Source organism: Paramisgurnus dabryanus, chromosome 21, assembly GCF_030506205.2.
Source record: "Paramisgurnus dabryanus chromosome 21, PD_genome_1.1, whole genome shotgun sequence".
Lineage (NCBI taxonomy): Eukaryota > Metazoa > Chordata > Actinopteri > Cypriniformes > Cobitidae > Paramisgurnus > Paramisgurnus dabryanus.
Window position 1 is genome coordinate 1,984,976 of NC_133357.1, and position 13,665 is coordinate 1,998,640.

General features: G+C 36.3%; 1 protein-coding gene across 2 annotated transcripts in view; it reads left to right on the forward strand.

The window, feature by feature from the left end:
- plxna1a (plexin A1a) overlaps positions 1-13,665 on the forward strand; it is a 265,890-nt gene that overhangs the window by 219,135 nt on the left and 33,090 nt on the right. For both annotated transcript variants that reach the window (XM_065285365.1, XM_065285366.1), the window contains exons 18-20: positions 1,305-1,541; positions 2,756-2,899; positions 8,246-8,480. In XM_065285365.1, the coding sequence (XP_065141437.1) occupies positions 1,305-1,541; positions 2,756-2,899; positions 8,246-8,480 (616 nt within the window). The remainder of the gene's footprint in view (positions 1-1,304; positions 1,542-2,755; positions 2,900-8,245; positions 8,481-13,665) is intronic.

A 13,665-nucleotide genomic window follows, 5' to 3' on the forward strand; every position in this document is an offset into this window, starting at 1 on the left:
AACTATACGTCTGTTGTATGGCGGTATTTTGGATTTAGGATTACGGACACTGAGCAGTTGCTACATCACGTGGCAATACGAAAACATTTCCAGTTTTACAAATACAAATTTTAGCTAAACTGTGTGTGGATTTTCCTTAAAACCCATCAAGTTGACTCATGACACTATGTAGTATAATCGCAATCGCACATCGCAATATTAGCATCAATAACCGCAATGGGAAAAATTACCCAAATCGTGCAGCCCTAATTTTTACCATAATGAAGCTTCATTTGGAGCGGCAATAAGAAAATCTGCTTACAATTAATACAAAAATAGGTGTCTGACATAAACAAGTTACAAAACTAACAAGATAGAAAAATGCATAGAAAATGCAAATCTTCCTTAAAAAAAAAGTTTTATTACACTGAACTGTTTCATAAATACCTATTTATAATATGTATTTGATCTGAATTTTTTTTGCTTTACTAACCATCTTGACTATTTTTTTGCAATGCAATTCACTATGCATTATGGTAATGCTTTTCCAGTGATGCAAAATTGGCCTTTGGAGGCATCATAATAGCATTACTTACATTATGGATGATGTCAGTGTCACTTTTAAATAGATTTGATTTAAAATAGATTTCATTATAGTGCTTCCCTATAGCTCACTGGTAGAGCATTGCGAAAGGTCATGGTTTTGAACACACATATTGATAAAGAACTGTATACACTCTGGGTTGTAATTTAACCTATGCTGGGTTGTTTCAACCCAACTTGCTGAGTTGTTTTATATATACCCAACGACTGGGTTCATCACTTTTTGATCCAATGCTGGGTTGAAATTAAGGATACATAACGATTAATCGCGATTAATCTTTAGCAAAATAAAAGTCAATATCTGTGTGTGAACTGTGTATAATAGCTTTGTATAGATAAATGCACACACATTCATGTATGCATTAATAAATGTTTACATGTGTATATATATTTGTATATTTATGTATAATTTATATTATATATACATCTAAATAATTAATATATATATATAAATAATATAATATATATATATATATATATATATATATATATATATATATATATATATATATATATATATTCTTAAAATTATACATGCATGTGTGCATATATATATAAATATATATATAATATATATAATATATTATATATTATGCATCCCTAGAAATGAAATATTACAAATTCTGACATTTAATGATCTGAAGTGCTGTGTAAGAAATGTTTATAAATTGGTTTTATTAAATCACACATTTTTTTTGTCTTTATGTTTTTATATATTGTAGAACTGCACGGTTTTCAACAACTCCGTCATGGTATGTCTTGCTCCATCCGTGGCTGATTCGGAGCGAGGTTTTGCGGAGACTGGCAGCGGACCGGATGAGATCGGCTTTTACATGGATGATGTCCACGCTCTGGTGGTCGTCAATGAGACATTCAGCTACTACCCGGACCCGGTCTTCGAACCCCTCAGCCCAAATGGCATTCTGGAGCTCAAACCAACATCTCCACTTATACTCAAGGTACAACCCTGCTTCAGGTGCAAGATCGATTAGTGGGAATTATTAAGATGTTTACTTGTTTTATCATGCACGTTAAGTTTTGGTGTTCATGTGGATGATACTTTTTAAATCTAACCATTGGCCTGTCACATTCACTCTTTTCTAAAAAAAAAATATCCTGTCCTCTCTTTACCGTACCTGTAAATAAAAGCGGTTAAAGGTTTAAGTAAAACATATAGTTAAAAAAATAAATGTTGGCACTGCAAAATATAAAGTTTTGGCCATGTGTCCGTGCAGTTATTTCAGTAATGCAAGACTAGAGGTGTAGATAGGACGTCAAGAAAGCATGTCGAGTGATATTTCTTTGTTAAATGGAAATTTATTATCAAAACCTTTTTACTTAATGCCCGATCCCCCTCCTGGCTTACTGGGGGGAGAAAAAACAACGCGATGCATTAGCAAAGAGAAGGAAAATACGAAAATGCAATTTAGTGAAATAATCAGGGATATTCTAGAGATGCATCACATTCTCCACGCAATTAATTTCTCATCTAATTTGATCTGGGGTTGGCGGCGCGGATGAGATGAGAGAGGCAGAGGGAGCCGAATTTGCATTAAAGACCGTCGTGCCGTGACCTCGCTGAACCCTGAGGGTGGAGGGATCGACGGGGTGCAGTATTGTGGTGCATTGCTGGTGTTCATCAACATTTCTTCTTTTTTCGTAACTCCTGTCCCCGTTTCTTTTCTTACGGTTTATCCGTACGGTGGAGATCAAACTCATATCTGTTAAAGAACCTTTGTTTTTTCTCCTTTAAATCAATATCTACATGACCTTTGTGTCTGAGGTTACGTAATGCTTGAATTTATCTCAGACCACGGCTGTTATCTGTAGAACTCATTCCTAGACCTTGAAGGAATAGTATTGCTTATTTTCAACAACGTCCATGGATGGCATCTGTGCAACGCTGCTGATTATCACAGGCAATATGTTTAGACAATTTCGACAGGTTGAAAAAATTAACGGTAAGAGTGTTTAGAGTAACACTCGTAATGGGAACCAGCAGGCCAGCATACCACAATACCACAAGTAAACTTTAAAGTAAAAACATTGACACTTGTTTGCATTTAAACCCTCACATCATTCATGTAAATGACTTTTTATGATGCAACTAATGAATCTCGGTAGGATCTCATGTCTGTTTTAGGTCTGTCTAATGATGTCTTTCATTTTCTAGGGTCGTAATTTGATTCCAGCAGCTCCAGGTAACTCCAGGCTCAATTATACCGTGTTTATCGGAGAGACGCCGTGTGTTCTGACTCTTTCTGAGTCCCAGTTGCTCTGCGAATGGCCCAACCTCACCGGTCAACATAAAGTAACGGTGCGTACCCAACACACTAATGCACAATGCTTTTATATTTGCACATTTTGTCATATGATAAAATAACATTAGTTTGTTTCTTTCATTGTAAAAAGTGAAAGTTGAATTAACTTAAAAAGTGACTTTAAATGGTAACCCCTGAAAAATTTATTTTTTACCCTTGTAAAAAGTGAAAGTTGAAATAATAAGAATTGGTAATACTTAAAAAAAATATTAATAGTTGATAAAGCTTAATTTTTTAGGTGTTACCAGTTAGTTTTTAAATTAGATTTTTTTCATTTTCATTTAATTTGAAGGACTTTCTACTGATCAAAGAGCCGTAGTACATGAAAAAGCTGTGCATAATATCGCCTTTGCAATTCAGAATCAATAACAGATCGGTATATTAATGTGTGTCACGATTTATCGTTACGCCTCTACTTTTTGCAGTGTATATTTAATGTGCTCACATGGTTTTATACGAATAAAACACATAATTTTTTACATAATGCACCCTATTGTAGCTCCTCACTGCTCAGTCTTTTTAAAATACGTCAATTTTTACAAAGCTCATTTGAAAAAGAGCAGAAAAGAGCAGTGTGCTTTGATTGGCCAGCTGACAAAGTGCGTTGTGATTGGCCAAATACCTCAATAATCCCATAATAACCCATAATCGTGACCTTCTGGAGTCATAACTTCATTAGGCTATAGGGATACGCACAGCACGCATTAAAATAAATGCTCATTCAAATTATTTAAATATAATTTTGGTATTAAATTCCCTCACAGTGACGTGGATATGTGGAGGCGTGTCTTATCGAGACACTTTAGTCAGGTCTAGATTTGTAATCTCTTTTAGATGGAACAAATCCTTTGCTTTGGGCCTTTACAGATCTTACACATTTACGAACAGGTACATAACACACTAAAGAAAAATGAAAAAATTTATCATATGACCCCTTTAAGAACCAACAATAAAAAACATTTATTTTAAAGATACATTCAGGATTTTATTAAATATGCTATGCAGATGTTTTTAAATCTTTGTTCACACTGACCAAATGTCAGACGATTAAAAATGACAAGTCAAAGTCTAAAATGAGAACTTTTTTTGGAAAAAAAATCAGCGCCCCTAGAGTTAAACATTTGTTTTTTACCGTTTTGGAATCCATTCAGCCGATCCCCGGGTCTGGCGGTACCACTTTTAGCATAGCTTAGCATAATCCATTGAATCTGATTAGACCATTAGCATTGTGCTTAACCTCTCGACGCGCACTAGCTCGCGGACGGAAGGACGTCAGTTTTTTTTAATGCTGCTAACAATATATAAATAGCCTACTGTGTACAAACAACAATAATAATAACACTACTATACATCGTTTAAAAGGTCTAAGGGTTTAGCGTCAGTGTATGGTGTCCGTTTTGAGATAAAATTGCTCTAGTATCATAAATATAGTATTTTATTACAGAAGTCCAGATAACAACATGCATAATATAAACTGACTCCTTACCTTTGTGCTGGTATAAGGAACGCGAATCGAATCCAGTCTGTTTCAGATGTGTGAATAACCCATAAAAACTCTCCAACAAAGTACATCCAATGACCAGTTTTGTCCACAAATGCGTATAATCCGTGAAATATGGATATATTTTCCATTGTTTACATCAGATTTCAGATGCACGTCTTGTAATAGATTATAATATACAATCTGAGGACTATTTACATCGTAACACTTGTATATGAGAGCACACTCGCGTTCAAAACCAGCGCTCGAACTTGATTGTACAAGTAGGCGGGAGTATAATACATAATATCCAAACAGCGCTGTCTAATATCGTGACGTCATCTGACTCGCGCGTTCCTCCAATGACTTCATGGAAAATATTGATAGACAGAACGTGTAGCCAATTAGAACACGAATTCAACGATCTTTGTGTGAAGCTTTATTTCCTGGTGTGGATACGGCATTTTATACGCTTATATAAGGATAAACAATAAAAAGAACGAACGTGTATGCATGTAAACAAAAGACTTTTATTTTGTGGCTGACTGGCACTTAGAAAAGGCACTAGTCTTACAAAAACTCTTGCAAGAACCTCATTTTTGGGTCTATTGACTTCAAACGTGAAATATAACTTCTTTAGACTTGTGGCTTTGGCCTCATTGCATTTATAGGTTTCACACATATATTTATCATTAAGATTTTTAGTGTTAAAAAAGATGTTATGCAAAAAAAAATTTATTACAATGTACTTCAGCCTCTCTAACTTTTTTTTTTTTAATCTTAAAATAATTTTGAAACATGGAAAACGAAGCTCAAAGTGTCTTCTATCTAATGATACCACAGTTATGCTTATACTATAAATGGTTTAGTAAAAACAGCCCTTTTAGTGAAAGTAGGTATTTTCATGGTTTCAGGCCAGAATGGGGGTGCTTTTCAAGAGGTTAAAAATAACCAAAGTGTTTCGATATTTTTCCTATTTAAAACTTGACTCTTCTGTAGTTACATTGTGTACTAAGACCGACGGAAAATTAAAAGTTGTGATTTTCTAGGCCAATATGGCCAGGACTATACTCTCAAACTGGTCTAATAATCAAGGACTTTGCTGCTGTAACATGGCTGCAGCAGGCGCAATGATATCATGCAGTGCCCGAAAATAGTCCCCAGCTAGGTACCTTTCAATGTGACCGGTACTAAGTTACATTGAAAGTTACCTACAGCACCTGGGGACTATTTTCGGGGGCTGCATAATATCAAAGCTATGCTAAAAGTGGTACCGCCAGACACAGAGATCGGCTGAAAAGATTCCAAAACTGTAAAACTGAGATATTTAACTATAGGGGAGCTGGAAATAAGCCTATTTTCAAAAAGTTGAGTGTTTCTTTAACACCAGCTGAGTGCACTGCTGAGGGAACACGTCTTAAAGGACGTTTTTTTAAACTTGCCACCATGTGTCATTTCATGTGATGGCTTCCAGAAGATAAAAATATTTACCCCACTATTATTATTTTTTTGCAAAGCTGCAAGTGTCACATCACATTCAGAGAAATTGTCCGAAATGTGTTGTTCTTTCAAAGATGCTGGTTCAAAAATAGATGTGTCTCTATGTTTTTCTGTCCTTGTGTGGTACTTTGAAGGACTGTGAGGTCAGGTCACACAGCTGTGCTATTCTCTCCTATACAGTACACCTGCGTTGTTGTAAATTGCTATTTATGTGTCTATGTGGTGTTTTAATATACTTTAAGGCAAACCATGTGCAAATTCATCGGTCAACATTACATACATAAATTACTTTTAAAGAGCACCAATGGTCCTATTCACGATTTTACATTTTCTTTGTTGTGTAAGTGTGTATTAGTACATGTTAACGATAAGCAAAAGGATTGTTGACGTGGATAAGACCGACATTATCATAATTCCTCCCGCTTGGACTTGCATCCTGTAAGTTAACTTCTGTTAGCAACCAAATCTTTTAAACATGGTAAGGGGCGTTACATTTCCGTCTGACGTCAGAGGAATTCAGACCGATCACAACGTAGAGATTAGCTGGCCAATCAGGCACACAGCGCTTTTCAAATCAATGAGTTTTGTACAAATCAATGCGTTTGAGGAAAGCAGTACATCTGAAGCTACAAAAATGTACGGTATGTGGAAAATAATGTTTTTTTTTTAACCATAAACCACACAAACACATTGTATTATACAAAATGCACAAAATAACGTTGTTTTTTAGCAATGAAATAGGTGCACTTTAAAGGTGCAGTGTGTAGATTTTAACAGCATCTAGTGGTGAAATTGCGAATTGCAACCACCGGCTCAGTCCAATGCTCATGCCTCCCTTTCAAAACACATAGAGAAGTTAAAGTAGGCACCACAGGACAAACATGTTGCTGTAGTGACTTTTGTCCATTTAGGGCTACTGTAGAAACATGGCGGTGCAAATGGCAATTTCCATGTAATGGAACCCGCGGTGTATGTAGATAAAAATGGCTCATTATGAGGTAATAAAAACATAACGGTTCCTTATGTAAGGTCTTTATACAGCACTGAAAGTATAGTTATGTATATTATATTGCATTTTTGTCAAGAGATCCTCTTAAAAGTTACACAATGGACCTTTAAAGGTGCAGTGTGTAGATTTTAGCAGCATCTAGCAGTGAGATTGTGAATTGCAACCAACGGCACAGTCCACTATTCACCGAAACAAATAGAGAAGCTACAGTAGCCACCACAGGACAAATATGTCATCTTCTAAGACAAAATACAGTAGTGAAAAAACACTCTGTAGAGCAGTTTGTTCGTTTAGGGCTACTGTAGAAAAATGCCGGCACAAAATGGCGACTTCCATGTAAGGGGACCCCACTGTGTTTAAATAAATATGCCTCATTCTAAGGTAATAAACACATAACAGTTCATTATGTAAGATCTTTATATACCACTGATAATATAGTTATGTATATTATATTGCATTCCTGTCATTAGAGCCTTCTAAAAGTTACACACTGCACCTTTAAAGGATACAATTACAGACTATATACCGTACATTTCCAGATCTGCTCTATGTCTATACCAATATGCATTTATTGTACAGCTGCTTTGCAACAAAGCAATTTGCAGCGCTATATAGAAATACATTTCAGCTGAATTGAATAAGAGTGTGTTTGGTGTGTAAGAGGTCTAGCACACAGCTGTGTGTTGACCCCTGTTAGTGAGAGTCTCTCTAGGAAATTTTGTATGGCTTGAATCTTTGACCCCCATCTCTTCCCATGGGTCCCTGCTGTTTAGCAGACAGCACATAATGCCTGTGGTGCTGTGTACATACACTATCACATCATTTCAGCACTACAGTTGGATCTTTATTATTGCTTTATATCAAATTAAGACTTCTACGTGAGTTTTAATGTATCACAGGATCATGGTGGCAACTTTTGTATGAGCAATAAGCACTTACATTATCCAAAAATATTAAAATTGATTTTATTTACTTCACATTTTCATATCAAGTTGGTTTTAAAAGGATGTTTATATGGTTAGAATAAACACCTTGATACTTACTTAGATTGCGTTTTGCAGGGAAATGGCTGTGTAAACAATCTTACAGTTCCTTGTTAAACTTTCTATTTACGAATTACGAGTCTTCACGAAGCTCGAAACGATCCGGTAATAGAACACTCTGAGCTAAATGGGTTTTCAATCTTCTCGCTCGTCTCGCAAATGTGATAGACTCATAAAGTTTTAATTACGGTTTCGTGCAGAACTGTGTCGCGTCTTTTACTCAAAGGTTGCACAAATTGCCCCAACAAAATTTTGAATGCTAATCGTAGATCTTTCCTGTTTCAATGAGTGTTTTTGGTCCCCGTTACAGATTCGTGCGGGAGGGTTCGAATACTCCCCTGGTACCCTGCAGATCTACTCCGACAGTCTGCTCACTCTCCCAGCTATCATTGGGATCGGCGGAGGCGGTGGTCTTCTTCTTCTGGTCATCATCGCTGTGCTCATCGCCTACAAGCGTAAATCCCGCGACGCTGACCGCACGCTCAAGCGACTTCAGCTACAAATGGATAACTTGGAGTCTAGAGTCGCTCTTGAGTGTAAAGAAGGTAAATTATTCATAAGCGACATTAATTTTACATATAATTCAAATGGATGTTGACGTGGAAACTGCAGGTATTACTATCCGACTCCAAATTACCGTCTTCCCGTCTCTTGTCGCCATGGTGACACCATTACCATTGTTAACATGTCTTGGTAACAGGTTGGTGTTCGCGGACTGCAGTGTTATGGCATTTCAGCTTCTAGTTGTCGTTTGCTTTAAAGGTTCCCAATACCAGTCCACAGAATGCACTGGGTCTAATTGGCCATTATCTTAGGACTGTCGGACCTCTTGGTCACGACCCTGTCAGGTGGATGAAAACGGCGCCTAGGCAAGCTAGCTAACAAACAGCGTTTGCTGTGGCATGAGGGGGGGAAACGGTTTGAATGGCAGACAGAAAATGATGAAAGAAATTTGTTTCTTGCCAAATGGGTGAAGGAAGTGGTGGGCATTGATTAGCTGTCACGTTCTTAGGGCTGATTCGGTTGTGATTGCCCGGTTGCCTTCATTAGAGGAGAACACGAACGGGTTGTTATCACAACGCGTTCAATCTGTGCATCAATATTTTATTCAAATCATAGGCGCGGACGTTATTTACAGCCTCTGCAAAATATTTATGACCTTAGCTTGTTTTTACTGTTTGGGTTGGATTCGTTTTATAATTACCAGAGTTCTCAAACTCCCCTTCTAACCCAATTTAGGGAGGTCAACTTTACCGTTGTGAAAAAGAGAGAGAGAGTCTCAGGAAACCTATCAAAAAATGTCCTGGCCACTTACAATCTAAATATAATACTGCTAGTGCTATTCGTAGGGGCGGTTTCCCAGACAGGGTTTAGATTAATCCAGGACTAGCCCTTAGTTATTTTAGGAAATTTAAGTAGTTTTTACAAACACGCCTTACAAAAAAAAATACTGGTTTGGATTTTGAGACAAAACAATGGCACTGATATAGGTTAAGATATGTCAGTACAAGGTGTTTTTAAATTAAACTCAAATATGCATTTTAGTCTGTGACTAGGATAAACCCTCTCCGGGAAACCACCACATAAGGTTTTTTGCATACTGTAAAAAGTGAAAAGTTGGATCAACATAAAAAAAGTTGAAAAAGAGAAGTTGAAGAAGTTGAAAAACTTAATTTTATTCGGTAATTTTTAAGTTGATCCAACTTTCACTTTTTACAATACATTGTAAATTTCATAATTTTTTTACAGTTAAGCATACTTTACCCCCAATTATCATTATCATTACAATACAATAAAGGATTTTTATTATAAGATGCAATTGTTAATAAAGTGTCAAAAGTTTTTTTGAGGAAACTAGGGCTGCATGGTTATTCGTAAAAAGTTCACAATCTCGATTTAAGCACCCACAAGATCTTGTTCCTAAATTATAACTATTCGTCTGTCTATTAAACGTTTGACAAAAATCTTACTGGAACATTGAAATATGCGTGGGTGCTGTCGCAGAGTTAAAGCAGTCATCATGTAAAGGGTTGTGGCTAGAATGGACACAGCTATGGTCAAAATCTCGCAGGATTAGTGCTGTTTTCTCCCAAATTCTTCCCCCAAATTTAACCATAAACTAGGGATGCACCGATAGGATTTTTTTGGGCCGATACCGATTTAAACTAACAACTTCTTGGCGATACCGATACCGATATTAAACACTTGTATACAATACTATACAGTTGGTCTATTAGGTAGTTTATTTCTGCATCAAATAATTTTTACTGAACATGGATTTTATCTAATCAACATTCAACTGACCAACCTAATAAGAGAGGCACAAACTAAGCTAAAACAAATATAATAAGACAGCATGACAACCTTTAAAGGTGGTTTTTGCTATTCAGCATTTATTTTATTAACAATATTAACTCTTTTTTTTACATATAATGGATTTCTTTATGCAGTTAATTAATAAACAATTAATCGGTATCGGCCTTTCTCGTGCTTTTGCCGATATGCCGATGGTTTCAATTCATCAAAAATCGGCCGATAAATATCGGCGGCCGATACATCGGTGCATCACTACCATAAACCCAACATTTCACGGGATTTGGGCTATAACTGTGTCATATCTAGCCAGAACTACTGTTTTTCATCCTAATCCTACCCCAAACCTAACCCTAAACCCATCATCTCGCAATATTTGGCTGTAGCTGTATCCCCTCTACCCAGAACCTATGCAAAGAAGGATTTTTAAACAGTGGGTTGCAATGCCAATTCTTTATTGGTTCACTTGCAAGATTCATCTGTGCATCGTTTAAACATTTATGCTGTGTAAATACAACAGGATAAGTAGCCTAGTTCCCTTTAATTTATTAGCAAACTGTGTTAAAATGAACCACTAAGAGAGCCACTTTAAAATGCTTATTTTACTATTGCTTTGTTTTAAGGAAAACTGTGGATCTTAAAATAGATTTTACCTGTTTAGGTGGGTCCTGGATTGAAAAAGTTTTGGAAACCCTGATGTAGGTTTTAAACGTCTCTTTACAACCACACAGTATCAGTTTATGATCAAGGACAAACACCTTATTTCACCCAGTAATAAAACACATAAAGAGTTCCAAAACGCGATAAACACTATTAAAACCAAAATCAGTATTTTTTTCTGGTCAGTATTAAAAAAGTTCTTCATTTTATGCAAAATTCGATATCCGCCGTGTAATTCTGTCATATTTTCTCTCTTTTTTTTCCAAAACGCGTCAACAGTCCTCCTTCTGAGCAGAATGCAATAAATCCGCTCAACAAATCACAGCGCACCATTTCACGCATTATAAACAATAATGGCGGCGTGGAATACACACCGAATCCTGGTTTTCCTCATCTGCTTTGTACTTTGTAATTAACAAACAAACAAAAACAAAATAATACTTTTGATTGCATTGATAAACCTGTGGTGGTTTTCAGATTTTTTTTAATCAGTGTATACCACTAGTCAACTAAATGAATATAACATGGCAAAGATGAATGCAGATTTATATATTAATTCAATAGATTTATAGCATTTGGATGGATGAATGGATGGATGGAGATGGAAAGATGGATGGATGAAAAATAAAAACTTTTTGCAGGATTTTGCAGAAAAAAATAATGCGTTTTTATAATAAATCTTTGAAAATCATATTATGGGTTTGCATTTTTAATGTTATTATAACCTAAAGATGCTATGTGAAAGTTTGTAACAGAAAATAGTGGTTTTCATCTTGTCACTTTCTTGGGATAGAAAACACATTTTTACCCTAATTATTCAAAATAGATTTATTGCGTTTTGGTACCAAACTCTTCATATATTTATTAGTGAGTCATGGAATCTTTCAGATTAAAAAAAATAATAATTTAAATGATTAAAACAATTTTATAGAGATTGCATCAATTCCTATTTTTAAATTATACACTGTCAGAAAAAAAGGTATAAAGTTGTTCCTTTTTCTGTCGCTGGGGTGGTACCCTAAAACAGTGGTTTTCAAACCCCCAGGGGGGCCGCGAGATGGTGCCAGGGGGGCCCCAGTTTTATGACATATATATTAATTTATCATGAATTCTGTGTAATTAAACCTAAAAAAATAAGGCTACTAACCAAAAGCACTACTTTTTCCTATAATTTAATGTTTTTTTTTAATTAAAATGTTGAGTTTTAGAACAGTTTTTGTCACAAATTTTCTTTGGGGGGCCGCGAAGGAATGCACCGTACACAAGGGGGGCCGCACGTTGAAAAAGTTTGGGAATCACTGCTCTAAAAGATACCTTTTTGTACATTTATGGGTATAAAACACATTGAAATGTTAAAATTTAACTGGTTATTATACTATATTATACTCTAAGGACCAATTGTGTACCTTAAGGAACAGTTTTGTACCAGTTAAATTTTAAGGCTACAAAACAGTTAACTGTACCTTTAAAGGTACAAAATACAGTAGATCCTTAAGGAACCGTAATGTACCCCAAAAGGTACAACATTATATTATGTTTATATACCTGTAAAGGTACAAAACGGTACCTTAAGGGTACCACCCCAGCGACAAAAAAGGTACAGTTTTGTACCTTTTTTTCTGACAGTGTATGTTATTTTGTTTAGTTGACATTCGTGATCTTTATTTAAAAACAAAAAGACCATGATTCAAATGTTTTCCAGAATCGTGCAGCCCTAGAGTTAACTATGATATTTGGCATGCTTAATATTTACCCTAAAAATAAAAAATGCCCTCAAAATCCCCCTCCGTGTAGCATAAGGAAGGGTGGAAACATTTGTAATGACGCAGTCACTGGGTATAAACCAATGAACACAGTCCAGGGCGTTTGCCATGTGCAGAGATTTACCGAGCCGTGATGAAGCCCATCAGAGAACGCAGCAATACAAACAAACAAAAGCAGGGCTAATGGATAATTAGCGAGCAATCCAGCACCGGTTTAGATACTGGGAACACTCAGCGGGGATATCAGCTTACTGCTTTACATTAGCCGAGAAATGTTAGTGCATGCATGTGTGGACATCACGGTAATTGAAATTGTTTTGAGTGCTTTTGCCACCAAAGAAACGCATTTCAGAAAGCAACGCATTATCGGCGAACGTAGGAAACTTTTCAAACTTGTTTTGACAAACAACTCCACTAAAGCAAACTGACCTTGGCAACACTCCCACTTCCACAGAGGCGTAATGTTTTGACCGCTATAACAGCAGGGCTTTGAAAATTCTGCGTTTAAGCCGTCTGTAATGCCCCCTCGCGCTCCGCAATCCGACACGCGGCTTTCCGAATAATGAAGCGGAATTGAATTACAAGGCCATCCCTCATGTTGAAAATCTTTGTTAGGCCTTTCAAGTGCACTTTGACGAGAAAGAAACATTGAATTAAAAGCTCTTTAGGCCTGTCACTTTTTTATCAGAGAAGACTGAAAATCCCACCGGGCAGTTCATGTTGAATAATATTTGTGTAGCGTTTTTAAGATGAAAAACCTTCACTTAGAGAAGAAGCCTCACTATTCGTATCCCCGCGGACAACAGGGAGGAACAACAGCTGGAGGAAATTATGCATGAAAAGCTCAGCTACTTTATTAATTACCCACTCATGCATTTAATTGACTTTCTTTTCCTGTGAACTTTGCGTCTCTTACATCTCATCCCTCTCGCTTTTTTCAAATGGCAAAACCAAATTAGTTGTAAGCAAAGTAAACAAACAGATTGACAGACTT